Consider the following 27,125-nt stretch of genomic DNA (forward strand, 5'->3'; position numbering starts at 1 on the left):
TTTGGCACATCAAATTCACTGGGGTCTTCTTCAATTAATTATCAATTGCTTCAAGCATATACTTGTGGATATTGACATCATGAAGCTCATCTACCTCGAAACAACTCTACTGGTCCTCTTAAGCAATGTCTATGCCCAGGTGACAACTCTGAGTACGTTGACAAGCTACAGCATATCCTATGAAACGCCTCCTGTGGTTCAACATACAATTACATTCAAAAATGTGTATACTCTCACATTGCCAGATGGCAAAGTGACAACTTCGACAGGTAAACTCATCTGAACCAAGTCCAATGAGTAACACATGGCTCAACCTCAATAGAGATACCTCCAACACAGCTCCCAATTTCCCCCACAGCAACACTTGAGGAGAGCAAACGGACCGCAGGTGGCGTTTACACCGAAGCTACAACCATCACCAAAACCATCGAAGGTTGCTCCGTCACGCAAAATGTGGACTGCAAGACAACTATCACAAGCACCAATAAGATCACCATGACCACTACAGTCGAGCCTGTAACTAGCATATCCACAGCAACAAGCTGTCCACCCGGTGGAACTGGTGTCACAGCCTGTCAAACTAGAACAGATACGTTCACGACCTTGACAACAAAACTGATCCCTGTCAATACGGTGACAGAGATCAAGGAGGCAACTACCGTACTGACGAAGACCGCAAGTGTAAGCCACTTGACCTCTACTTTCAACAAGTTGCCAAAATGAGTCCCTACGGTTGTGCCGTGGAAATCGCTGACAATCTTTAAACCAGGTTTCCTCTTCTGCATCAACTGATTCTACTGTATCTACCTCCTCTTCTTCAACTGCAGAATCGACACCAACATCTTCACCATCATCAACAGAGAGCATATCAAGCATACATACTTCACTATCGAGCACATCCAAAATAGAAGCTACGCCGTCCCCTTCATCCACAGCTTCATCGACCGAAACATCTTCAACTTCATCTTCGACTACACCCAGCGAAACACCTTCAGCCTCGACCCCAATTCAAACGCCAACTCCAACCCCAAGTCCACCCATACAAATTCCCATAGCATCCACAGCCTCTGCAACTTCATCGCCACTTACCGATCTATGCGGCGAAGAATACACTTTTGCTGGAGCCCTGCCGACTGGACTGATCTTCGATCGGGACATGACGGTCATTGCACGTGGTACGATGTACAGCGTTCCTTCTGGGAAACATGTGGTTGGTACTGCTACTGGATTAGGTGCTGAGCAATCGCCTAAGCCGGATTCGCCAAAGTTGAAGAGAAGTAGATTTTGGGCGCCTAAGGCCTGATTGCTTTTGCTTGAGAGTTTTTGGCTTGAAAGGATTTCGTTTCACCACAGTTGTGTTGGAGAGATTGCCCTTGGTTTCCTCATTTCTTTTGTTCGTACTGCTGTGTGAATGGATTCCCAATTTGACGAAAGAAAACTGTCCTTATGCCTCGTTGTTCTCAACTGGTGTAGAGTGGAAACATGTGCGCTGTTTGGTGCTGGGCAGGAAGAAGGGTGCAAAGAGGAGCCAGAGCTGGGCAACATTCATTACTTCACAATTTCACTGGTTAGGGGACTTGAAGTGGATTTGGAATATACTTTACGGGGTCATACCGAAGCTCCTACAGCTACTTCATCATTCTGTGATAGCAATTTCACTATCGTTTGAATCCGTTTGTAACACTGCGCTTGCGATCCAAAATGCCTGCTCTCTAATACTGTAGACCCACCAGGGCCGGTACGATGAGATCGCGGGGTGACGCCTGTTGGAATCGAGAAAAAGTATAGTGTCCAAAAGTAACAATATCCCTGACCTAAGCTGGATCGCTGCTTAAGGGAGAACACGCTTCGCTACAATTGATTCTGCAGCTTTATACATCATGTGCCACGCTCTTTCAAGCTGTCTGATGGTGCGTCAAATTCCCACCCAAAATGTTTTTGGTAGAGGCTGCAAGCTCAAGGGAGATGATTGCAAGGCAAAAAGCAACCGTCAACGCACGGCTTTTTCCCTTGATAGTATGTAGAAGACCGTCGTAAGATGAGATGATCTGTCATGTCTAAAAAGCGCATGCAATAATTTATGATCCGTTGAGAAAGCCATAGATGATGCGAGTCAGCTTCGCCTTTTCGACGAGTGTCAAGGCAAGTTCATTCTCCCTGAAAAAACGAGAGACTGCATATCCAAGCATGATACATCTTGGCAATACTTTCCGGCAAAGGAAGAGCCATATCGGGCGGGCTCAAGGTCACACCCAAAGTATCAGTTCGGGGCCATCAGCAACCCTGAACACACATGGATGGACTAGACACTTGAGAAAGAGAATCAGAAAGGAAAAGGCATGACTAACAGCAAACAGAGTGCCACCGTGAGCACGAATGTGGCCATGAGAGATGTAAAGGGTGAAACGAATCCCCGAGATCATTGAATGAAGGGATCACGACGTCAGAGAGCCCTAATTGATTTGATCTTGGAACGCAGTTGAAAGATGTGGGAGCAACTGGGCTAATGCTCTCCATCATTTGATTTTGAAAATGTGCGTTCCGATAAATAGAGCAGAGTTTAAGGTACGAGACATGAGGCAGAGAGGGTAAGGCCCCGCGGGTAGAGAAAAGGAGAAACCAGTTACCCAAGAACAAAAAAGGCAGTGGAGGGGCAGTGGAGGGGGCAATGGACTCTCAGTACAATCGTTTGTGAAGACACAGGAGACCGAGGCAGATCGTCGAACACACGCTGAAGGATATTGCACATCACAGCTGGGTGAATCAGTCGGCTTCGTGATGCATCCAAGTTGTATTAGTGTCCTACGACTTAGCCAACCTTGCGGCCTTGAACCTACTGACTTTCTTCGGCCCACCCTCTTCCTCAGTGAAGGGTACGATCTCGCTCTCGTCTTCCTTCATGAACCCACCCTGCTTCTGGATCATCCTGTTACGCATTTTGTGATATTCTGTGGCAACTTCTTGGTGGAGCAAATGCGGGTCGAATTCGTCTGGCTCTGCAGGAGAAACGTTGTTCAATGTCTCGCGTTCAATGATCGTAGGTGCGATCACCTTGCCTTCCGGACCCGTGGGTACTGTCCGACTTGCATCTTCCGCTGGGCTGAATTGGATGGTTGTCGAGAAAGGTTTTGGAGTGGATGGCTTGGCAGCGTGTAGAGGCAATGTTGTGGATGGGGAGGCAGATGCAAGAGGACCGTTGAGGACGTGGGATGTAGCAGTTCTAACAGACTTGAATCGAGATGCCTTCTTCTGAGGCGCAGGAGCTGCTGGTTCTGCGGGAGTCTTGCGTTCAATAATATCACCGATCGGCGCTGCTATTATTTGTTTCTTGACCGGCGGAGAAGACACTGGTGCTGACGGAGGGGGCGAAATATCCAAGTTCTCGGAGAATCTCACGGACTTTTTGGATGATGTTGTAGGGGACTGGTCGTCCGTGTTTGTGACAGTATTTGTCCCTGCCGAGTCTGCTGGAGTAGCACCGCTTTCACTGCCGCTGATTACAATGCGACCGATACCTTCTTGGACAACGTCGTATTCTCCGGCCTCTTTACCAACATTATGCATTGCTCTAACGCCAAGCCGCTCTTCCAGTTCTATCATTTGCTGTCTTATTTCTTCGTCAACAAGCTTTCCAGTAGATCTGCCAAAAGCGTCTTCGTCGTCGAAACTGCTCGTCTCATCGTAATCATCATCGTCCCAATCGCTTCCCTCTTCAAGATCCAGCTCTGCAACAACAGCTCCGATTTCGGACATCCCGTATTGCAGCATTTCTCGACGAAGGGCGGCATCCTCTGCAGTCTCGTTGGCTGGTATAATCGGAGGGTCAGTGGGAGGAGTTTCTTGCTGCTTTGCGATCTTCATTATATCTTCGAGGCGCTTCGCTGTCTTCGACTTCTCCGGCTCTGGACCGGGCTTTGTGTCTTCAGCAAAACTGACACCCTTCTTCACAGACTTTGTTGGCTTGCTCGAATGTTCGGCGGTATTCTCTTGAGACGCTGCCGGCTCTGCATCATCGGAAATGGGTTCAGATCCCGTGTCTGATGGCAGGTCTTTTACACCGGCCTTTTTCAGTGCTTCCAGAAGCTGTGGCTTCATACTGCCTGGCGTAGACAACTGGCTTGATAAGACATTTCCCTCCTCATCAAGTTCCTCCATGATCTCTGTCAGAGGAAGACCTTCCTCGTTTCGCACTTCTGGTGTACTGATGATACTGGCAGCCGCCAGTTTGCCTTCTGCTGTCTCAATCTGTCTCTGAATGGTTCGGACATTCTGCTCGACGTAGTCTATTCGGCGATCCAATAAGTTCACCACCTGCCCTGCAGACCGTGCTTCCTTCGTGCCCAAGATATCCTCAAGTTCCTTCTGTGTGACCAGTTCTCCTTCGTATTCACGACCAATAGCCAGAAGTTCTTCTCGAGTTGGGGTGCTCTTCGCAGATAGAATCTCTTCCTTGAGTCCTTCATATTCAGCCTCCCAGATCTGCCAGTGGAGCAGAGATTTCCGTAGCTTCTCGATATTCTCTTCGAGCAGCTGACGATGCCTCTCCAGGTCCAAGAAGCTATCCTTCACAGCTTGTGCCATGTTCGCGGTGTGCAGTGAGGGTGACTGTTCCTGAGCTAAGGTAATCGTTGCCCGAGGAAGGCTTGCTTTGACTGGTCACAAAAGTGTTGCGACGCTAAGCCAACGAGAGAGGAACAATATTTTCAGTCTGTGCTCCTCGAGGCATCCTACGCCGGAATAGCGAGGTTGATGCGGGCGCGTTACTGTTAACTCGAGACGAAGTTATTCTATCCTGACCCAAATACACATAGGCTTGCAAATCTGCCAAAGCCTGGCGGAAGATCAACGGACATGCATGGTCGCTTGGCTTAGCGCAGAACTCCAAAAACAAATTGCACACTCACGACTCAAGGATGCAAGATGTTGAGTTCGCGAGGCGTGAGGTTCCAGCTGGGGCATCATCATAGATCAGATCAACCGAAAAAGATGTTCATGTGGTAATGCAAGACGAACGGATCTGGAGAGGAAACAACATCCACAGCCGTTGGCAACATCCACCCCAGAACTTGGGCGCTGGCTCCAAAGCCTCGTTCTGGAGCCTCAAAATGAGGGGTCGCCGCTAGTCAGAACCTCTAGGTCTATTTACCGTAAAACTGCACCTCATCCCAAGCTTAACGTCATGAATATGGCTTGGAACTTTGATGACAGCCACTCAGTCTCACTGAATGTCGGATGTAGTTCCATATCCAGCTTAGCGAGAAGCTTTAGAGGGTGATTACGCATCGTTTTGGCGCGGCCGCCAAAAAGCCTTCATAATCCTTCGGCCACTGCCCGTGCATCGTGGCTTTGTTTACTCCTCACAGAACGCGTCTCTTTTCGAAGTCACACGAACTTTTCACAACAATCAAATTCCACACGCAATTGCTTTCCAAAGCATCCAGCTGTACCATTCCACCTTGATTCCAGTGTTCAATTGATCCTTCCCAATTCACATCAATTCGACGCGTCGCTATGTCGACCTCCGACGCCCGTCAGCGTCGCTCGCGCCTCATTGCAGAGATGTCGCGCAACATCAAGCTCAATGATCTCTCCATCACATCCTCCATCGCCTCCAAGCGTAATGATCGGTCTTTCGCGTCCTCTACTGGTTCGAAACACGGTACGATCAGCAGTTCTTCCACCGGCTCTAGACATGGCACTGTCAGCGCCGATTCTACCAGAAGCACTGATTTCGATCCTGAAAGAGACGAGGCTCTCGTTTCTACTCAGCGCATGGACTTCGATGTCTCGCAAAAGCTGCCTCAAATTCGTGATACCGCTAGAAAGTACGGTCGATGGGCGCCAAGAAGGGCCGAGGACTTCAAGATCAACACGTCAGCGATCGGTCGAGCCTTCCCTGACTTCACTCAAGGAGATACAGATATGAGTCTTTCCATTGAGCAACCACGACCACACCACACCACCAAACAGTCCCTGGATGATTCTCCATTGGCTTCAATCAACAATGGCACGCGTCTCAGAGGTTCGCCCCGAAAGCCTCGACCTCAATCCCCAATTTTGGAGGCTCTCGGGCGCAAGGAGAACAAGGAGGTCGCCGCTTCAAAGCCCACGACGCAGACTGTGATCCGAAAGGAGAACAAGGAAGCCGCCGCCTCAAAATTTGTCTCAGATGCTATCAGCCGCAAGGAAGACAAAGAAAATATTGCCCCAAAACACTCATATCGGGATCCTTACGACAGTGTTGACAACGACACGTTCTCCACACTTCCAAAACCAAGTCCATTGAAGTATCAGGCCCAAGTCGACGATGAGGTCACGGGTTCTTCCTTCGGCGAAGGACCTTCAGTCACGAAGCCAAATACTTCACAACCACTATCCGCAAAACTTCCACCACTCATTCCATCAGCATCCCAGACGAAGGCATCCGCTGCGCGCACAGGTCAGTCGTTCGTCATACCATCGATGCCTACCGAGGAAGTTGCCACTACAACAATCACAAAGCCAATTATACAGAACGGCAAAGTTGTTACCCATCGCAGCCGACAACGCCCAGTCAACCACTTCGAGGGTGAACGCCAGGAGGAAAACATCTACCAAATGATTGATCTTCTGAAGGAGAAGGTGGCAGATCTCGAGAAGATCAATCAGTCAACACAACAAACTATTGCACATCTCCAGAGAGATAACGATCAGTTGGCAACGGAGAAGAGAGAGGTCGAGGCTCGCAATGCTCAATTGATCTCCGAGAAGAAGGAAGCGGAGGCTCGCACAGCTCAATTGATCTCCGACAAGAAGGAGGCTGAGGCTCGCAACAAAGAGACGCAGATTGCAATCAGAGATTTGCAACAGAAAGTCGCAGATTTTGATCTTGTGAAAGGGATCAGATCACAAGGGGAGCGTATTATCGCCGGTTTGCAACAGAAGGTCGCTGAACATGAAAGGATCAACACGCAGGCCCAGCGTATCATTAAGGAGATTCAGGAGGATAATGATCAATTGATACGAGAGAATGAGCTGCTGCACTCGGCGAAATCAGAGGCTCAGCATACCATCACAAGCCTCCGCAGTGAGGTTAGTCAGAGAGATACTTTCTACACAGAGAAAGTCACCAATTTAGAGAAGATTGTGGATGGACTGAAGGAGAAGGCGGCGCGTGATCCAAGGAAGGTGTCTCAGAGGGACGGATTGGATGCGGATGCCACAGTAAGGCCAGCTATGCCTCCGAAGGATGCTCTCATGGAGATCATCGAAAGCTGTGAGGCGGACTTGTTACATCTGAAGGGGAAGTGGTCGAAGGCCTCCCGGGTTTACGAGGCCCATGATCCTGCTCTTGGAAAGCGCAAGAGAGAAAGTACTAAGCTCGACTTGGACAACCTGGGAAAGGCGATTGAGGAGAAGTCGAACCTGATTTACCAATTGTATGATGTTTTGGAAGGACTGGATGACTAGTAGGGCTTTCTTCACGATGGGCATTGGGCGTTGGGAACATGGAAACTTGGGAATATGGCGTTTGTGTTTTCAGAGCATTGATATGGCGTACCGTGTTGCGTTCCGGTCGCAACTTTTGGGCATTGCTTGGTTTGGTACTGTGTTGCGGATACCACTTTAGAAGGCATTTGCATTGCGTGGAGCCGTGCTGTGTTCCGGACTCCGTTGTATACATTACGGTAATGAATGAATGAATGACAGAAGACATCAAAAGTATACCCTTCTTTCGTCTTAATTGTGATCGTCCTTGAGTGTCCTGACCTATCCAGCTCTGTGTCCTAAGACAGACTTGGATAATCGATTACATACTTGCTGGAATCTGCCTCATTTCCGAGCACCACCGCATGCTTGTGAAGTCTGATATTCAGAGTCTTCGAAGTGGTTCGGGCACTTAATCGAACTCCTCCCATCCGAAAGACATCGCATCCACCCTGAGGCCAAGTGACTTGGATCCCGGAATTGGCAACGTCATTCGAGTTCAGTGTTCTGCTTCCAGGACCTCCGTCCTTGGATACCATCCAGATATGGCATTTGCAAATCTCACAACGTCAAGTACGATTTTTTGACCATTGAAATCGGGATTTGTAAGGGATTGGAAGGTGGTGTCCGGTTGAGGTCGCCTGGGAGCAGACAGCAGGAGTTTGGTACGGAGGCGATATCGTGAGTCCGGGTAACAGCTTCATTACACAGGCCCTGAGGGCCAGAAGAAGGATGGTCGATGGACTGGATGGTTTTCAACCCTGTCTTTGATAATCGCCTGAACCGGAAACTCACCGTGTCTTGCAACCGGTCTAGGCATCTCAGCACGGATCTGAAGTTGACTAGGATTTGACATCTGCAATTGATAACTTTGATTGAGGCACCACGATTGAAAACTGTCTAAGAGGTTGTTGGACCAAGAGGTGGAATATACAGTCCTGGCAAAGACAGGACTTGGCCGGAAGCGAAGTCAATGTTGATCTGAAATCTGAGGCTGGTCTTGCAAGGAAAGTCATGACGGTGGGATAGAAACTCGGCTTTGGAGGTTCATAAGACTCTTTTGAGCTCATTTGGTCAACTCGATCTAGTCCGAAATACTTGTGATATCAAAGAAAAGCATTTCGACATAAAATCTAAGCTACGGGCAGCAACATCAACACTTACATTGTGCAATACTGAAATCTTACAATGGCCGATAATGTAACCACGGAGAAAACAAATAAGGATCTTCCGGATGCAGACGTCATCGTGGATAAGTCTCATAGAACAACGGAGTCTCGTAATAACAACGCCTGTGAGCCAGTCATTCTTACCATGTTACCAGCCATCGAACTCCGTGAGACGGAACTCGACCTTTGACAGATGGATCAATCAAGCCGGAAGTCTGGACACAACCTTAGGTACCTTCAGCCTTGCGAAGTACCTTGAGTTGAATTACAGTGGCCTCTGGCCACCTTCTTGGTACAGTAAGGCGGGATATCCTTGCCCCCCAACACCGTCCCAACAGGGACTTTCATCGAACCTCATGCCGGTTGACTCATACAGCTCGTTCGGGATAAGGCCGAACGTCTCAGTACCTGCCTACTCCTTTTTTTATATAAATTCGCGCTCTCTTCGATTTCTCTCTGATTTACCTGTTCTGGTTTTGTCTAGAAACATCGCAATATCTTGGCGGGTGTTGTCAATTCGGTTCCTGCTTTTTAATCGTCTTGTCTTCCAAGACCTCCCAAGAACTCTATGTTGCTTTGATGTTATCCGTGCATGCTTGGTCATCGCTCTCATGGTAGGCATCCGACGCGTGCAGTGTGCGCCGAGAGACTCGCTGACCATGCGGCCAATTGTGTTGTTCGGTTCTGCTCTTGCTCTTGGAATAGCTTCATTTTCAATTTCGGGGAATCTTGGACTGGTGCGATTTCGGCGCGTGTACTCTCCCTTTTTTTGAGTTTGGTGATTTATTCCGATGCAAACCAGAGCAGCTTCCTTCTTCATATCTGAAGCAGCGCCCAGGAGGCGTTTGAGTTCGTTGCTCAACTGCCAAGTGGTGCTTATCTGCCAGCCACACGGCCACAGCGAAGCCACCTGCCCATTTTGAAGAATGGGCGTTGAAGGCGTCAAAGCCAAGTGTGAAAGAACAACGAGAGAGCCCAAGAAGGGCAATGCCCGAATTCTCCACGAATCTCTTCATTTTCCCCTCAGGCGTCGACACCAGTGTCGGTATCTTTCCGAAGGTATTTCACTTGCCTCGGGGTCTACAACTCTACGCGCCAGTGGGATTTGCGCAAGGCAAAACCCAAGGTCAGGTCAGGGTTTCCAGTTCCACTTCATCAAGGGTGAGGCGACCAGATACGTGCAGTCACGGCTTCTCCGATCAATGTTATCAACAAAACGACTATTGCGCTTGTTCTGGGTCACTTGCAGGTTTCCTGCAGATCTTCCAGACACAAGCACACCGGGACAAGAGGCGAAGATGGACAAGAAACCTGTCAAGACCGTTCAAGCTCTCCAAGCAGTACAAGCACACCTCTTGATGGTCTTTGCCCAGCAGCCAATTGTTCAAGATAACCCGGGTCGCTCTCTTGGTGTTGTCTTGGGGCACTTGGCTTATAATTAGCCTGTGTTGTCTGCAAAGTCACCTTCCTATGTCAGCCAAGTGGCTGCAGAGGACCCTGGCTGGTCTTCTGCGTACAAATTCTCTAGACGACGACGAGTGCGTTGTGGAGAGAGGGCGAGCAGACGACATTTCGGGGTCGCGACTTGCAAGCGTATCTGATAATAACGACTCTATCTGCGCCAGACCAGGGGAACCTCTGCAACTGCGGAAGATTTAGAATATTCGTAATAACTACAATGTCGATGTTGGTCTCGATGCTTTACTCTACGCTGTTCCTCTGCACTGATGTCCACTTTCTCGGCTAATCTCATAAATGCTGTGCAATAACCATGGCAGTCAAGATGCGAGGGAGGGCTGAATGCAGCTGAGTTTGAGTACCGATGAGAGTGGAGATTGGTGTACCCGCGCTCAATATCCCCGGTGCGCTGCCCATACCAGTGGACCGTGGACCCCATGATTGGGACCCCCTCCACGAACACCGACACCAGCAGCATCCCGTTGTAGCGTTGTCGTTATCTATTGCTATCATTTCGCCATCCGTCTCCTGCCTCGAACATTCTCTAGCAGGGCTCACCTGGCACCCAAGCCATCTCACGACTTGGCATGCAACGGGAGCTTCAAACATATCTTCAATACCTGCTTCTTTGAGCTTGTTGTCCGTTGTGACAGTTGTCTGGGCTGTATAGCTGATCGCCTCGAGCTCCAGACAGTCCTTCGAGACTCGCAGATGCTGGTCAATCTGGAGAACACGATCTGTGACATGGCGGCCGGCATCATCCCCGCCCACATGCCTTCACTCCCTTGTCAAGAACAATATATATCCATTTCTGGTTGGTGCGACTCAGCCCATGCCATTGGCTGGGTGACACTTGACATGTTTCTGGAATTGTTCTGGTCCGAAAGGGCTCTGAACTCAGGGCCTCACAAGCCAATACTTCACCGTGCCACAATCACCCCAGCAATCCCTCATGCTCCTCCCCGTTGAAGTCCAGCGACTGTTACCTCGCAGTTACTTGGCGACATGGGATCGCCCAAGATCGTATTCCCATGGTCGAGGAACGGCTATATGAAGGGAGCTGCCCACCCCATGTGTTCCGTCCGTCAAGTTATTGTCCATCTGTGAAAGCTACCTGACCCCAATCATCAACCATATCACCGCAATCATGAGTATGTTGCACAAAATCCCTCCAACATGGCACATATTTGCTAACTTCCCCTACAGAGGACGGTATTATGGATGATACCTTCACCTCGGCTCCGAGCCAGGTCGTTGCTGGTCTCGACGATAAGCACCATGTTCCTCTCCACCCAACAGGAGGCGATTCGTCTCCGGCTACATACGAGAACGGACATGTCATTCCCACAGAGGAGGAGATGTCTACTCTCCCCAGAATCGCCGGAAAGATGCCGTGGACTGCATATCTTCTTTGCGGTGTCGAGTTTGCCGAACGAGCTTCATACTACGGGTGCAAACAAGTCTTCAAGAATTTCATTCGTGGCCCTCTGCCTGTAAGCCCTCCTTTCTCCATGTAATATCCCGAATCTAACAAGAAATAGAAAAATGGGAATGGCGCTGGAGCTGTTACTAGTCGCTCTCCAGCAAATGCAAGTGCTGGCGCTCTCGGAAAAGGCACTGTCATTGCATCGGCGATGACAGATGCGTTTACATTTCTTGCTTACGCACTTCCCATTTTCGGAGGTTGGCTTGCCGACAAGCATCTCGGTCGTTTCAAAACCATTTGCATTGGAGTTGCGATCTGTGGCGTGGCTCATGTTATCATGATCATTGCTGCTGTTCCCAAGTTCATCCAGAACGGGACTGCCATTGGACCCTTTGCCCTCAGTCTTTACCTGCTCGCCATCGGTGCAGCTTTGTTCAAGCCCAATATTGCCCCAACTGTTCTAGACCAGAGTCCCCACAGAAAGCACCATGTCGTTGTCCGAAAGAATGGCTCCAAGGCCATTGTGGATCCCGAGGCTACTTCAGAGTCCATCATGCTGTGGTTCTACCTCCTCATCAACATCGGTGCCTTCATCGGTGTTGCAACTGCCTATCTTGCCAAGTTTGTCGGCTTCTGGGCTGCTTATCTCGTCCCAGGTATCATCTACTTCATGCTACCAGTCTTCTTGCTCTGGGTCAACAAGGCGCTCATTAAGAAGCCACCTGGAGGAACTGCATTGGAAGATTTCGTTTACGTCAACTACCTCGCTCTCCGAAAGGCTGGTATTACTGGTATCGGACGCAAAGGATACTGGGACCGTGTCAAGCCGTCCGCGCTCGCTGCCGCAGGTGACACCAAGGTTTATCGATTTGATGATCGTTTCGTCGAAGATGTCCGAAGAACAATGGCTGCCTGCGCTATCTTCCTCTTCTTCCCAATCCAACAGATTAACGATGGCGGTCTTGGTGCTGCCGCCAATGCTCAGTCAGCTTCATTGACCAACAACGGTGTTCCCAATGATGTTCTTGATAACCTCAACCCCCTCGCCATTGTACGTATTGCGGCAACCCATGATTTGCTCCTTGGGTGTCCTGATATTCTCCTCGAGACATGTCATCTCCTATTCCCAGAATATTCCAGACGTAGCAATTGCTAACTGCCCCGTTCAAAAGATCCTCCTCATTCCAATCATGAATCACCTCGTTTATCCCGCACTCCGAAAGATGGGCATTCGTTTTGGACCGATTTCCCGCATGACCTTTGGATTCCTCATCGCATCGATCGGAGCCTCCGCATACGCCGTCATCCAGTACAAAATTTATGAGACTTCTCCCTGCGGCTATGCCGCTAGCACTTGCGAGGTCGAGCCCCTCGTCTCACATCTCTCGCTCTGGCTCTACGCCATCCCAACAGCAGTGACAGCCTGCTCGGAAGTTTTCATCAACGTTACCGCGTACGGACTTGCTTACTCTCGAGCGCCTCACCACATGAAAGGGTTCGTCATGTCGCTCTCCCTTTTCATGACTGCTATCTCGACTGCCATCTCTCTCGCCACTGCTGAGGCCATCCAAGATCCATACCTGATCTGGTGTTTCGCTGCGCCATCTGTTATTGGATTCATTGCTGCACCAATATTCTACTTCCTCTTCCGTCACCTAGACAATGAAGATTTCTTCCTTGAGGAAGATGCGCACCCGCCTTCCAGCGATGTCGAGAGCGAACGCAACTACGATGACAAGAAAGTCACTGGCATTACCGAGACCCCAGCTAGCAAGGTCTAGATGATCTCGTTCTGTTCGTGATACTCTGTCGATCCATGTGGATGGAGTGAGTATGTCGTGGGTATGTTGAACGTTTGATTATATTTAGTTTTATACCAATGAGATGCGGCGAAGAGATGTGTAAAATTGATTTCATATACTACAGTCATGTGATATGATATCGGCCCCTCCAGCGGGAATTGACCGACCGAAACAACATGGTTTTGTGACCATGACAAGCTTTTATGAGAAGTTCAAAGGACTTTCAAGATGGTATCAGTTGAGGTGGATTCTTGAGGTGATGATGCCCCAGAGCTGGTCATGAAAGCTTCTAAATGGTCAAAATATTTCAGTGAAGCGTTGAACGCAGAACAGAAATTTATAAGAAGGCCAAGTAAATAGATCAACCTCTCGTTCCAAACTAAGCAGTGAAGTTATGAAATTTTCACACAGCTTGTGATCCTTCCCTTTACTGTTTGGTCGTTGGAATTGGAAGTGACTCAGGCAGCTCGGTGCTTCCATCCCGACACACCTCATGTGGCTCACAGGATAGTTTGAGTGATTACAAGAGGTTCTGTGTAGTGTCAATTGCAACAACTCACCCGTCCCAAACGAAACTGTCCACCACAAACTTCGCGAGGGTGCCTCATGCATTTTGGACCTTCTCACTCATAAATATCTCCCCTTATCAGACTTGATCATTGTCAGCCCGAAAATTATTCCTCCCAATCCCGATAAGCTTAAAACAAGTCGGCTGGCTCAACACCCGAGCTGATACGAAAGACATTCACATTCAATATACCCCTTGAGAGACCCTGGAGACGCAAACTGGGATGCAAGTTTGGCGGGGCTCATCATGCAAAATTTCCTCCGAACCAGTTTCCCCTGTTCTTCGCTCGATATTTGTCCTCGAAGCTCCATAATCATCACGCGCATAATGTATCTTTTCGAGGGATAGGTTGCCATGCGCTGATAATCCATCGCTCCGTCTTTCTTAACCACATCCAACCTGGTCCCCAAATAGCTGTTTGGTAGAATATGTATATTTTCTAGCTTGCTTCCCTGCAGAATGAAATAAGATTAGCCGCTGCTGCACCTGGTATGTTCCAAGAACAAAGCAGGGATTGCTTCAGGAAAAATATGAAAAGCCACTGGATGGCATTTTACATACGATTCTGAAAGCCAACACCATCATCCGGGCTATGGCGCCATAATTGTCCAAGTATCCGGGCTCAATTGCAACTTGACGAATATTTCCAAAGTCCAGGAAGCAGTTCATTGCAAGACTGATGCCAGTATCCATTGGTGCAAACAAGAGAATATCTTTAGTGGCATTGAAAGGAAACGGCGTAGGGAAGCATGGTCCGAAACGGCCTGTGGCAAAGCATAGAGGGTGAGATCGTAAAGCTGTCTTTCGAGACGAGTAGCATGCATGGAAGATTGCTGGGAGCCGGTACTGAAATTTTAAGCATGGCTGAGACTTGCGATCGAAGTTGTCGGACAAAATCTCGCCAGAGAGCCTGACTGTGATAAGGGAAGGTGGGATTTCGACCATTTCCCACACCTGCAATTGGAGTTCCGTCGGCAGCATGGGAAATAATGAAAATGTTGTGGGAGTCATCTCTTGACGGTGGTTGTTATACTGCGTACTATTGGAGTAAATAATGAATACAGTGAGGGGTTATGACGTTCCCAAAGTGAGTCTGCCTTTACTGGTGTTTGGAAACAACCAGGTAAGAATTCCGAAGACGTGTACTAGGTAGCATTTGGAGCTACCAATTCTGTAACTTGATCGCATAAATAGAGTGACTTTGTACCATGGGAAGGAGCAATCCTTGCTCAAAATTGAACATGTGCATGCCTCAGTCGACCAACTTGGGAATAGTCAGAAGTGGAAGTTGCGGCTCTCCACCCCTGCCGCGTAAAGAGATTTGGCAGGGTAAAACGCACTATCGCAAAATCTATGAGATATATAAAGCGTGAAGACAGCAAAATCTGCTCCAACACCAATTTGAATGCAGTCGAGCTTGGAACCAGGCAGCCAGGATGTATTGTTTACATTTAGTTTTAAGCGAGCTAGTCGCTTAAAAGAAGCTGGCAGGGAACCTTAGTGGAGCCCGTAGATAAGACTGACCCTCTTTCGCACGAACCGCCTAAATGAAAACGTAGATCCAGGAGACCTAAGTAACACAGTACGACAGTAGAGCGAGGCAAAAACTCGTATAGAGATACGGGATAAAATTGCAAAAGTGTAATTATCCGAGTATCACTCGGGGACATGAACTCTAGAGAAGCTCTCTGACGGGGAGTCGAACCCCGATCTCCCGCGACTTGTCTACTATGACAAGCGGAAATCATGACCGTTAGACCATCAAAGACTCGCTGCTTTTGCGTTTTGAATGATGCGAGACTGCTTATTCTGTTCAATAAAGGGATAAAAAATTTGCAGCCATGCTGATAGGGCCTTGACTCGCTAGTTTCAGCTTGAGCCAGTCAACTCACGGGTGGCTCCACCTCTATCCCACTTTTAACCCATGGAAAGGAAATAATGCCCATGTATCCATGTAAAAGCAGCATTGGCCTACCAACAGCGGTCGTCTTTAGTGTGCTCTTCGTGCTTCTCGGTTTCTTGACGTGAGGAATTGTTATCTTGCTTCGCTGTCCTCTCGACTCTTTATGTAAGTAAATTTTTGGAGCAATCATCTATAGCTAATATCATGCATCCTACGCTACGATGGTATCAATTGAGCTGAATTTTGGTTACTTGATGCGAGAATCACGCTCCTCACCCTAGCATCGCAAACCTGCCTTACTCAATTCTAGAAAAGTTGCATATTGTTACCACTAATTTACATTCAGAAATAGCCAATTCAAGCCGGTACCTTTGGAGTCAATAGTCCGTACCATACATTGGCCTGGACGATTCGCTGTCTAGTTGAAAGACTTCAGAAGCTAGTGAAGTTATTGACTGGGCGACAAATTGCTGAGAATGGCGTCTGAATGGATTGAGATCTGAGAATGGACTCGTAGCTTGCACGGCTCAGTCTAGACTTACTCTAGAATATTAAATCGAGTGTTTCAAGCGCAATTGTGATTGTTCCACCTCGTTTGAGATTTGAAATCATGCTAAGGCCCTGGCCTAGCACGATCTTACCAACCCATTCAGGACCGCGTACTGCTCAGTGAACATATATACATGATCCCGGAGATAATTCGAAGTGAACACAATTTGATGTGACGGTCAGCCTCAAAATAGAGCGCTGCTGTAACTGCGAGAGTGGGAAGTCACCTGACGGGAGTACCATGTAGCACTGCATCGTCTTCTCCGTCGATTTGCATTGGCATTCGGATTGGCTCAATTCAAGAATAGTGGAGCTATTCAAGAGTATCACTACATTCATTAGCCTTTGAGATGATATCATCGAGTATTGATGCTCAAGTACTATACACAATCCGATGTACGCGTCATTCATCTGTTCGCACGACCATCGTTTGACAGGTTCCGTCCCTGGTGCTCTGTACAATGGTTTTGATGCGGAAATCAACGGCTTATCAGGACTGTCATATCTCAAATAACTATCATGGTTCACGAACCAAAGTTTTGGGATACTGTCAGTAGAGATGTTTGCCTGCACGCCCTTTGCCATCGCAGGCTATGCGAGGAATACTAAGACCTGATCATTTGGACCACCATATTAGATACGGAATGTTCAAAAGTACTCAAAAGCACTGAATCGGGAAATTGGATATCGTAATGAGTGAAATTCCTTTAACCGCGATAGGGAACACAAATAATTAGAGCCATCCACCTAAAATAGCCTGACGAACAAGTGTTATTAGCTGTTAATGCCCCCGATTCAAGAGCCGGCACTGTAAAGGGGAGCATATCAATGAGAATGTAATTTAAATGAAGATCTTATTTCAACTTAACGCTATTTTGGCTGCGAAAATGAACCAGGTACAGTGCTACCCGAGCCCCAGCGACAGGTCTAAAAGTGTATCGCGGCAGGATGAGGCTTTTACAGACGAGTCAGCGCCGCGATTCATTAGATATAGTAGCACAATCCGGGGACTTTCAGATAAGGCTCTGCATGAGTAACCAGACCTGTCACTTTTGCGGCAGCTGAGGTCCAGTTTGAAGGGAACCTATCCAGTTACCTTTCATATGTACCGAGATTTCTTTGTATCCCATGAGGTATGGCTAGTCTCGCATCAGATAAGAGTCCGCTACCTTGATGGCTCTGATATCATAGGCATGTTACAATTCTCGTATTTTGGTTCATCTTTTCACTTTTCTGAGTTCTTACTGAGGGCTGAACTTAAGATCTGGTTGTGATAGTAGTGAAGTCGGAAACACCTGTACGGGAACGTTCCGATGGAAGAATTACGAGAGTGCTTGTCTATAAACACATAATTCATTGGCATTTCAAGTGAGATTGTAGGTAAGCAGTCTACCCATTGGACTGCAAAGATGTTGCCTGCTCTACTCTGGCCTTTTTGTTTGTTTTCAAACCTCGCTTAATTGGGGGATTAGCGCGCGGACAGCTGATCTCAACACAGTTCTACATCTGCAGGCATATCAGCATCGTGGACTTGCATGTAGGAGATGGCTGAGAAACCGGCCAACTCTAGTTGATGATGCAAATAAACCCTGGCGGTCGAGGTTGTACACGACGGTGCCTAGCAAAAGACTCACCGCTCCCGTTCCACAACGAGGCCTCTCAAAACCTCTCAAATGTCGCCCTCTCAATTTCGCAAAGACTTTGCGGCAGCAGCGCTAAATATTTATGAGCTATGAAATATATGTGGCCCAATGGTTCGAATTACAGCACACTTAATCTCAGGACAGCCAGAGACAGAGGTCTAAGGCAAAAGGCGACCGGCAGCAGTAGAAACTCTGCCGTCCTCCCAAGTCGAACCTATCCGGCAATTACACAAAAACGTGCTCAAGTTGATCTGCAAGTTCATGTCTGCTGACTATATGCCGTGGCTTGCGAGTATAGATTATATGTTCTCACCTTTCAATGGTTGGCGGCTCCCATCTCCATTGTTCCATGATTGGATTGCAAGGCAGAGTTGCACTGGATCCGGATGGTTCCCCGTCGTTTGACGACATCATATCTCTCACAACCCATGTATTCGGAACTTCACTTCACCTAGGGCCCCAGACGAAAGACGTCTATCAGACATCCTGCTAGCTTAAATTTTGCCATCCTGCAGCCGACTCAGCCATGTCAATAACCATGAAATATAGGAGAAGCTACAACTTCGAAAACGGCCTTGACAGTACTTGCTATCGTTCTTGTGGCCTGTAACTCCAAGATGAGGGTATCGTGAGCTTACTGTCCCAAGACTTTCATTTTTTGTCTCGTAAGTGGCCTCGTAGGTGAGTCGTGCAGGCTGGTAACGCCGTCTTCCCTTATCTTCCAATGCTACAGCCACACGAAACGCCCATCAACGACGGGCCTTGATGTCCCCTGGTCTGTCCTTGTGGTCGTGTAAAGAACTGTTTGCGAACGGAGAGAGATTGCAATCATTTGATGCCGTGCTACTCAGCATGGCTCGGTATGCCGAATTGACCTATGGGATATGTTTCCAAGGCCGAGTCAAAGTCACGTTGCCCGGAGACGTAGCTAACGAGACTCCAGATAAACAACTCACCGCCATTATGAAGTATCATAGCATTAGGCGCCGTTGTATGAGTCGCACATCACCCTGATGCTATCGTGTAGCGGATATTGGCTATAAGATGGTAAGACTTGGCCACACGTTTCTTCCTTCAGGCGTTTCCCTCAAGCCCAAAGATATTCTCCGCCCATTTGTCCAATTCTGCTCTTAAAATCTTCTTGTCTATTAGCAAGTTGCATTTCATAAGACGCTGTTTGCTTCATCGCACTTCCCAGTCGCAGATTTCTTTTTGATTGGCCTCCACTTCCGCCATCTTGTCTGGGTCCAAAGCCTGTTCTTTGAGGAACATTTCAGCAAAGTCCATTGAAGACATTTCGACGACGACCGTGATCGCTCGGCGTCGGCTGCTTGTCTCTCATCAGAGGCACACAGGTAAATATGCCTCTCTGATGCTGCTTCTTTTTGCTGTCGTTACTCTTACGGCGTTGACCTTGGCTGGTGATTAGAGGTCCCCAAGCACCACCACCTCTGTCAAACACAATCACTCACTATTGGTTCGACTGCCGAGCTTCGACGTTCTCCTCATCTGAAAACCCTGTCTATAACTCATTGCGCATCCAATTGCCTCCTGGGCATTGGGAAGACAGCTATTTCAGCCTTCTCAAAGCACACACCCCCACACAATCGATTCCTGTCATTCATCCCAATCCACCAGCCTTTCAACCCTTGCAATACGCCCAATTCTTTTTCATGTCCCACAGGCACCAACCCAACCATGACATCCTCCTCTACCAAAGCCCACAGCGGTTCCCACAAAGGCTTCGCCTCTCACAAATCTTCCAACTCCTGCAAGAGATCCAAGAGCTCATCCAAGAACGAGTCAAGCAGGGAGAGTGTTGAGAGGTTCGTGCAAGAAGAGAGAGACCACCGATCTTTCGCTGTCGCGGAGTACGATGCCCATCAGGAATCGGCAAGGAATATTCATGCCGAGAAGCTGAAGGATACAGTTGAGAAGAAGTACTGAGTATCTAGAAGGTCTCGTCAAGGCCTGGTCGAGTTTGGATTTACAGGTTCGGTGTGTTCGGCGTTTGAGGATGGGGCTGGAATGGTTGTTTCGAAAGGTCCTGTTGTTGCTTTCATGTATTTTGGTACGTTTTGTCTTTGTTGCTTCTGTCTTGATCTTTTGATTTAGCGCTGTCTGGGTTGTTAATACGTTGAGTGAGCGAAGGAGCAGGGTGGAATTTTGTAATACTACTTGTGAACACGGAAATATGACAAGAACTTTAAGTCCCGATCTCTGCTCTGATATTAGCTTCTGCGATAGTGCCAGAAGAGCCTAGGGGTGGACATCAAGTCCAGTATTAAGATACAGTACTGTACATTTCGCTCTATATCGCCTATCGACTTTTGAAAATCCGAAAGAGTGGGGTTTGTATGGTTACAGAGATGTTCAGTATACACCCACGTTGACGCCTCCCAAGTGCAACGACTGTACATATACCTTACAATAGCGATCCTCTACTTGCGGCCAACCCTACATCGAACAAAGAGAAGAACAGGAGATAAGTGCGCATCGCTCTTGATCGCAGTGGTCGGTCTTATTCTCTTGACTTCGACATACTCTCGGACATCATTGTTTCGGAAACAATATCTCAATGGCCGAATCTCCATCGGGGTCTTCTTCTGCAACGGTACGTCTTTTTCTCACCAGCGGCAGGGTCGGCTGCGACGGCATCTCTAATGGATGCATGCCCAGCGGTCGACGCCTCTACTATCGCCTTCTCACCAACGGCCCTTCAACCAGATCCCGATTGTGGCGCTCTGAGGCCTGTAATTGACGAGCCTTTTGTCTAAGCCTCATCTGCAAGCGCGAGATGATATCGAGCCAACTCCACATCGGTCATCTTTGAAGGACTCTTAACCATCATATCCTCACCCTTTGAGCTTTTAGGAAAGGCAATAACGTCTCTGACAGACTCGCATCCTGTGAGAACCGCGATAAAGCGATCGAAGCCGAATGCGAAACCGGCGTGCGGTGGACAGCCTGATTCGAGAGCCTTGAACAGGTGAGAGAAGTCGGTTATACGCTCTGAACTCATCTACAACATCAGGTTAACTTAATGTGAGGAGAGATGTGGCGGGTGTTGTACCTCTAGGATGTCACGCATGATGAACTTCTGCATGTCCGCATTGTGTATACGACGACTCCCTCCGCCAAGCTCTACACCGTTCACGACAAGGTCGTAGTGGTCAGCTTTTGCCTCCAAGGGATTAGTCAAGAGCAGATCGACATCCTGGGGAGTTTTTGGTGCTGTGAAGGGATGATGGGTAGCTGAAAAGCCTGCAGTGCCGCCCTGTCCTGGATCAGAAGCATTGTCCGGAGTGAACATGGGGAAGTCTGTCACCCAGAGGTACCGATGAGATAGATCAGGCTGGATTAGTCCTTCAGCGATGGCAGCTTTGTAAATAGCCAGACGAAGCCTGCCCAGAGCAGTCGAACCCCCCGACAATGGACGTTTCTCACGTGCTTGTATGACGATCAAATCGCCATCTTCGAACTTTTTGTTACTCTCAAATGTAGCTTGTTCTTGGTACGTTGTCTTTTGCTGGTCTTTCCAGATTTCTTTCAATTGCTCTGCTCCATCGAAGCCAAATGTTTGGAGGCCTTCAACTGGTTGCGTAGAGTCGAAAATACATATTCCAGGCGCGCCATCAGGATTTGATCGGAAAGTTTCGGCTTCAGGAGAGTCCATGAACTTTCGGATGAACCTTTGAACCTCTTTAGGAGATGCATCGAGTCGAAGCTTGAAGGCCTCGATTATTGCGCTTGGAATCGAGGTAAGCATTCCGCGGAGCTGAGCAGGAACAGCACTGTCAATAGGAGAGATCTGAATGTCAGTTCAATGCAGCTCCACGAGAGACATAGAAACCTACTAGAGCATTGATTCGAATATCAGGTTTGTCGGAGCCATGCTTTGACATGGCGTGTTGATATGGCATCTGAAGGAATGGCTCGTCTGGCAGAGAGGTTTTGATGACTGCTGCTTCAGCGTCGACATGACGTGGCGGCCAAGAGGCACAAAAGTCATAAATTAACTTTACAAGCCTCTCCACCTCGTACATAACATTTTTGCCATCAGCAAAGGCCATTTCCATATCTATCTGCGCAAATTTTAGCTTCAGGTATGGTCATAGTTCGATACTTAGCAAGAATTTATTACCTGTGTGAACTCGGGCTGTCTATCAGCTCGTAAGTCCTCATCCCGAAAACATTTTGCAAATTGAAAATAACTGTGGATCCCAGACGCCATCAGAATCTGCTTGTATTGCTGAGGACTCTGGGGAAGAGCATAGGCATATCCTCTCCTCCTAGTCGGAACAAGGAACTCTCGAGCACCTTCAGGGGTTGACTTGAACAAGATAGGCGTCTCGATTTCCTGGAAGTGATTCAAACATGTATTCCTAATATAGGAAGTTATTACCGATCGAAAGTTTAGGCGTCGTCTCAGCTCCGTGTCGAAACGGATCTGCAGATGCCTACTTGTAGGCGGGTACACATGTTCGCAGGTGAGATGGGCGTCCGTGATCGTATTCAAACACTTAATTCTGGTTGGCAGCAACTCGACTTGGTGCAGCAAATAGGTGCCTGCTTTTGTTGCACGAGGTTTTTCTTTGTCCTTTTTACTGGCATGTTTGAGACCTAGAGTTCCAGTGACGCTCACAGGACTATGAAGTCTTAAGCTCTTGAGTTGAGCACATTGCTCAGGACTTCGACAAATTATTTGCATGCTGTTGTCCTCGGACTCTGACCCATATCCTGACCAAACTCGCCCAAATACCAGACTGTCCGATAAGGTTTTCACACTTGTAAGATAACCGACAATCGTGTGCTCATTTCCTCCTAGTTGAGGATCATTGATTAGTCTTCCGTGAGACAGGGAGAAATTTGGGCCATCGAGGTTCACTAGGACTTGGATCAGCTTCACCCTCGCTTTGTGAGGTCGCTCGGGCTCACATGTTTCTCTGTATTCTTTCCAGAATCTAGACTCAGCAATTTTCGTTATTTCCGGCTTTGCTGCTTGTTCTGCCAGCATTCTCTCGCTCTGGTGGAAGCATCTTCGTAATGAAGAAATTGGACCACCAAGGGCCACGCAGCGACTTGCCTGTATGGATTGGAGGATTCGCCGGATACCATGCTTTGAGAGATGCTTAGTAGGGCATGGAAGAAAATTCATATCTCCTCCAGAACAAGGCGTTGTGTCGAGAGTGATACTGGAGTTCAGAGGTTGAAGCTCTCCCAGTGGGGATTAGCGCATGCGGCAAGCTCTGCCGCTAGCTAGCGCAGTCCCCAAAATTTTCCATGCATATCGCCGAGCTTTGATCTTTTTCTTCCTTCCCTCTTCATCCTTCCAAGTTTTAAAAAAGTAAGCCCATAACATAACACAACGTCCACAGTCTTTGGCTTGCAGTTGCTAACATGTCCCGCAGATGATGAAAAGCCAGCGTGTTATTATGAGTACGATTCCTCCTCCTCGAGCTTCTCAGACTCTCCCTTCACCGGGCTTCAGTGGTCAGGTTGTGAGAGGAGATGGGAAGAGTGATATAAGCGTTCGACACACCAATCTTGTTAACTATCGGACGCGATGAAGGCATCTCTGAACCTTGAAACTTGGAAGGCATCGATTCTGGGGGACAATGGATAGTCGGATCCGTGGCCTCATGCATTGATCTCAAAGAATCACAGAACTCCCCCAACCCCCGAATTTCCTTCCGTTTTCTTTACATATCCCATACACACTCCGGGACGAGACCAGCGGTACTGGGGGACGGTGGGCTTTAGTCTGCCTATGGCTCCGCGCCCCTTGGACAGGCTACATCTCGTAACCCTCGTCAATCTGAATCCCCTTCAGTGTCCAATGATACATACAGCTTCCTTCACAAGTGCATCTTCTCTATATCCTTACCTCCCGCGCTTGCCTAGTTGAGGCCCAGGTAAGATGCTGTGGTGGTGGACATCATGTATTACTTATGAAGTACCAACTAAGCAAGGAGAGACCAGGCAAGCGAAGAGGAATATACATATCGGTATTTTGGAGTTATTTCTATCTGTGAGAGGAAAGGATTCGAACCTAGTGTTCCGAGGATTGTTGGTTGCCCACGGTTGAAGTAAAATAGCGGGCGCGGTGTATTGATCGCAGCATCAGCGTGGTTCCCAGAGGTGTAAACTCATAATGTAACCATTCTATTGAATCCAGGATGTCTTGTCCTCTTCTACCTGGTATCTCCTTACACTGACCGACGCCCTTGGCACCGGAACCTTTTGAGCCCCTCCTCGAACCCTGCGAGCCTGCCCTCCGCATCGACTGACCAGGAGCCTAAAACTCACCAATCACAGCCACGGCCCGCCCATGACGCCGCTGCACTTCACGAACCCTTGGACAAGCGAGCCCCAACACTGAGAGCCAGCTCAGCCGGCCGTTGCCACTGAACGAGACGAGGTACTATCAGTACCCAGAGCCAGACCATCCATCCCAGACAAGATACGAAAGAAATTGGATTCGCAGGATCGCGTATAATTCTACATCATGCACCGGCCATTCACTCAGTCACCTGTGATTGTGGACGTTGCCAGCAAGCTTTAGTGACAAGGCCATCGTCGCAACTTTAATAAGTTCTGTTGTATCATTTCGAGTAGATTGGATTGCTGGCTTCCGAGCGACAAAGCTTCCGGCCTAGAACCACCATCAACAGCAACTTCGAAACCCTCCAAGCAAATATATCCTCCAACTACTGTCCCAGCGACAACAGAACATACCGGATAAATCACAGAAACGAAACGCGTTCCCATTGACCTGATAATCTCCTAGCTGCGACGTACCAGAAGCTGCCCATTGCCAACAGGTGGCTGTCGCAAGCCCCCGCTGGGCCGTCCTCAGTTGAGATGGCGAGCTCGTTCGAGAAGTCGGTGAAGGGGGCAACAAAGATCAAAGTAAGTGGGATGTCGGTGACAGCTCTAGAGATCTGGCGGCTGCTTTTGTTGCACTGTACTGACCGTTTATCCACATAGGCCGCTCCGCCGAAGTCGAAGTACACCCCCTCCGCAAGTCACCCTTTCTAGGCCGCCACTGACTTTGCCTGTTGATTAGATACATCGAGCATATTCTGATTGCGACTCACTCTGGAGAAGCAGGGGTCGCCGAGGTGTTCCGCGCCTTGCAGAATCGCCTACGAGATTCGACATGGACAGTTGTATTCAAAAGTTTAATCACAGTTCATCTGATGATACGAGAGGGTTCACCGGATGTGACGTTGGGATACCTGGCACGGCATAGGAACATGCTTGCTATAAGCAGCTTCTCTGATGGTATGTTGGAGCGAAACTTTTGAAAGGCACTTGCCATGGAAGGCAACTCCATTGAGACCGTGCTGACGGAGCATGGCAAAGTCCAAACACAGGGCCGCAACATTCGACATTACACAAATTACCTGAGCGAAAGGGCGAGGGCGTACCGAGAAACGAAGACCGACTTTGTCCGAGGAGCGGAGAATCGTCTAGAGAAGATGACCGTGGACAAAGGACTTCTGCGTGAGACGGAGACCGTTCAGCACCAGATCACAGCGCTGCTGAAATGCGATGTCAGTTTAGGGATTCGATACAGAGTTCTGTTACTAAGGATGCATAGGTCCTGGATAACGAACCCGAGAACGAGATCACAATTACGGTATTTCGAATGCTCGTTCTGGATCTCCTAGCCATGTTCCATGTAATGAACCAAGCCATGATCAATATTCTGGGTAAGATATGCCGGAAATTGTCTGCTAGCTGTGCTGAGTCCAAATAGGTCATTTTTTCGAAATGTCAAGACCAGATGCTGAACGTGCAATGGAGATTTATAAGAACTTTACGAAGCAAACAGATTTCGTGGTTCAGTACCTCAGCACCGCTCGACAATATGAGCATCAGACTCGGGTCGAAGTACCGAAACTGAAGCATGCGCCCGTGAACCTTGGGAAACAACTTGAGGACTACCTCATGGATCCAGATTTTGAGGTCAACAGGAGACAGTACATCGCTGAACAGGAGTCGAAGTCGAATCGAGCCAATGGCACGAGTAAGGCATTCTCAGCGCCTTCGAAAAGTGACTCCGAGTCTCGTGCCGCGGCGGGAAAGGCATTCCCTGATGCACAACCAGTTACCTCAAAACCAGACCAACCTGCGAAAGGACCCGACCCAGATCTGATCGATTTCTTTGGATCTATCGAGCAGAACCAACAACCGATGGCAACCCAAGCCGGCATGCAACAACAAGCTCCACAATTCAACAATGGAGCGCCCTACCAGGTGCAGCCTCAGCAGTTTCAACAGAATGGATTTGTTCAGCAACAACAAACCGGGTTCCCAGGTGCAAATCCATTCGGCCAGCCAAATCAGCAACAGCCCTTCAATACCGGATTTGGAGGTGCTCAGCAACAGCCTCAAGTCCAAACGAATTTTACAGGGGCTGGGTTTGGAGGATATACGCCTCAAGCTTCATTCCAACCTGGAAACCTTTCCTCAATTCCCCAGGATTCTCCTTCCTTCCAACAACAGCAGATGGCTATGGGGAACATGCAGACTGGAGCTCAGCAGACCAATCCGTTCCGTCAATCGATGATGGCAAATCCTACAGGAATGCCTGGACCGAGCTTTCCAGCCTCGCCTCCCATCACTTCCCCCGTCACCCACCAATCCACCAACCCATTCGCGAAGTCTATATCTCCCGTCGGGCAACCATTTTCGCCACCTCCTGACCAGCAGTTTCAGCAACAACAAGTCCAGCAGCAACAGACCCCTGCACCGATTCGACCAATGGCTACTGGGACGAATCCCTTTGCAAAGAACATTGTCATGAACAACTTGGCTCAGCGACCCCAAACGAGCGGAGGCTTGATGCCACAGCCCACTGGAAGTACGAACCCATTCCGTCAAAGCCAGTTCGTCAACACAGCTACAGGATCAGGCTGGCAGCATAACCAGCAGCCAATTGGGGGTGGACTTGATAATATGGAGACTGTTCCGGTGTTTCCACGGCCAGCTCAACAACAAGCATGGCAGCAATAATTTGGTCGAAAGCACGGGGGGCATTTCTTTCTTGATTGAGACCTTAATCATAGCATGGCGTTACGAGATCAGTCAGTCGTTTTTACTTTTTCACAGCTTGGAGATGGGACAAGAAT

The 27,125-nt window shown here is 48.6% G+C and overlaps 6 protein-coding genes and 1 non-coding gene across 8 annotated transcripts; 4 read left to right on the forward strand and 3 right to left on the reverse strand.

Annotated features, from left to right (window-relative positions):
* Positions 1-79: 79 nt before the first annotated feature.
* ONS95_013866 (uncharacterized protein) lies at positions 80-1,303 on the forward strand (the record flags this gene model as incomplete). The annotated part of the gene is made up of 3 exons (XM_058507515.1): positions 80-269; positions 323-681; positions 770-1,303. The coding sequence occupies 3 exons, from the start codon at positions 80-82 to the stop codon at positions 1,301-1,303; spliced, it is 1,083 nt and encodes a 360-aa protein (XP_058356684.1).
* Positions 1,304-2,802: 1,499 nt separating this feature from the next.
* ONS95_013867 (uncharacterized protein) lies at positions 2,803-4,581 on the reverse strand (the record flags this gene model as incomplete). The annotated part of the gene is made up of 1 exon (XM_058507516.1): positions 2,803-4,581. One exon carries the CDS (start codon positions 4,579-4,581, stop codon positions 2,803-2,805), a length of 1,779 nt encoding a protein of 592 aa, XP_058356685.1.
* Positions 4,582-5,511: 930 nt separating this feature from the next.
* ONS95_013868 (uncharacterized protein) lies at positions 5,512-7,449 on the forward strand (the record flags this gene model as incomplete). Its single annotated transcript, XM_058507517.1, has 1 exon — positions 5,512-7,449. The coding sequence occupies one exon, from the start codon at positions 5,512-5,514 to the stop codon at positions 7,447-7,449; it is 1,938 nt and encodes a 645-aa protein (XP_058356686.1).
* A 3,792-nt stretch (positions 7,450-11,241) lies between these two features.
* ONS95_013869 (uncharacterized protein) lies at positions 11,242-13,301 on the forward strand (the record flags this gene model as incomplete). Its single annotated transcript, XM_058507518.1, has 4 exons — positions 11,242-11,245; positions 11,301-11,587; positions 11,636-12,571; positions 12,693-13,301. 4 exons carry the CDS (start codon positions 11,242-11,244, stop codon positions 13,299-13,301), a joined length of 1,836 nt encoding a protein of 611 aa, XP_058356687.1.
* A 2,273-nt stretch (positions 13,302-15,574) lies between these two features.
* Positions 15,575-15,658, reverse strand: ONS95_013870. The gene has a single exon. It is a non-coding gene; the product is annotated as a tRNA-Asp (tRNA).
* A 3,861-nt stretch (positions 15,659-19,519) lies between these two features.
* Positions 19,520-23,168, reverse strand: ONS95_013871 (uncharacterized protein). The gene is made up of 5 exons (XM_058507519.1): positions 22,924-23,168; positions 22,130-22,872; positions 21,843-22,070; positions 21,059-21,796; positions 19,520-21,007 (listed from the first exon to the last, which is right to left on the reverse strand). The coding sequence occupies exons 1-5, from the start codon at positions 23,141-23,143 to the stop codon at positions 20,759-20,761; spliced, it is 2,178 nt and encodes a 725-aa protein (XP_058356688.1). The 5' UTR covers positions 23,144-23,168; the 3' UTR covers positions 19,520-20,758.
* Positions 23,169-23,336: 168 nt separating this feature from the next.
* Positions 23,337-27,009, forward strand: ONS95_013872 (uncharacterized protein; the record flags this gene model as incomplete). 2 transcript variants are annotated; one of them, XM_058507520.1, is made up of 5 exons in its annotated part: positions 23,337-24,897; positions 24,976-25,272; positions 25,354-25,544; positions 25,592-25,703; positions 25,751-27,009. In XM_058507520.1, the coding sequence occupies exons 2-5, from the start codon at positions 25,188-25,190 to the stop codon at positions 27,007-27,009; spliced, it is 1,647 nt and encodes a 548-aa protein (XP_058356689.1). In that variant the 5' UTR covers positions 23,337-24,897; positions 24,976-25,187. The 2 variants fall into 2 exon arrangements, with proteins under 2 accessions (XP_058356689.1, XP_058356690.1); XM_058507521.1 differs by having other exon boundaries at positions 24,976-24,995; positions 25,055-25,544.
* Between the last annotated feature and the right edge of the window lie 116 nt (positions 27,010-27,125).

The sequence above is a fragment of the Cadophora gregata genome (assembly GCF_030347475.1).
Source record: "Cadophora gregata isolate MNR1 chromosome Unknown scaffold_8, whole genome shotgun sequence".
NCBI lineage: Eukaryota > Fungi > Ascomycota > Leotiomycetes > Helotiales > Ploettnerulaceae > Cadophora > Cadophora gregata.

Excerpts from the sequence above, each read along its gene's own strand:
- ONS95_013871 (XM_058507519.1), bottom strand. The coding sequence starts at position 23,143 with ATGAATTTTCTTCCATGCCCTACTAAGCATCTCTCAAAGCATGGTATC. Across the intron at positions 22,873-22,923 it reads GAAAGAATACAGAGAAACAT|TGAACCTCGATGGCCCAAAT; the intron begins GTGAGCCCGAGC and ends TCCAAGTCCTAG. Across the intron at positions 21,797-21,842 it reads ATATTCGAATCAATGCTCTA|ATCTCTCCTATTGACAGTGC; the intron begins GTAGGTTTCTAT and ends ACTGACATTCAG.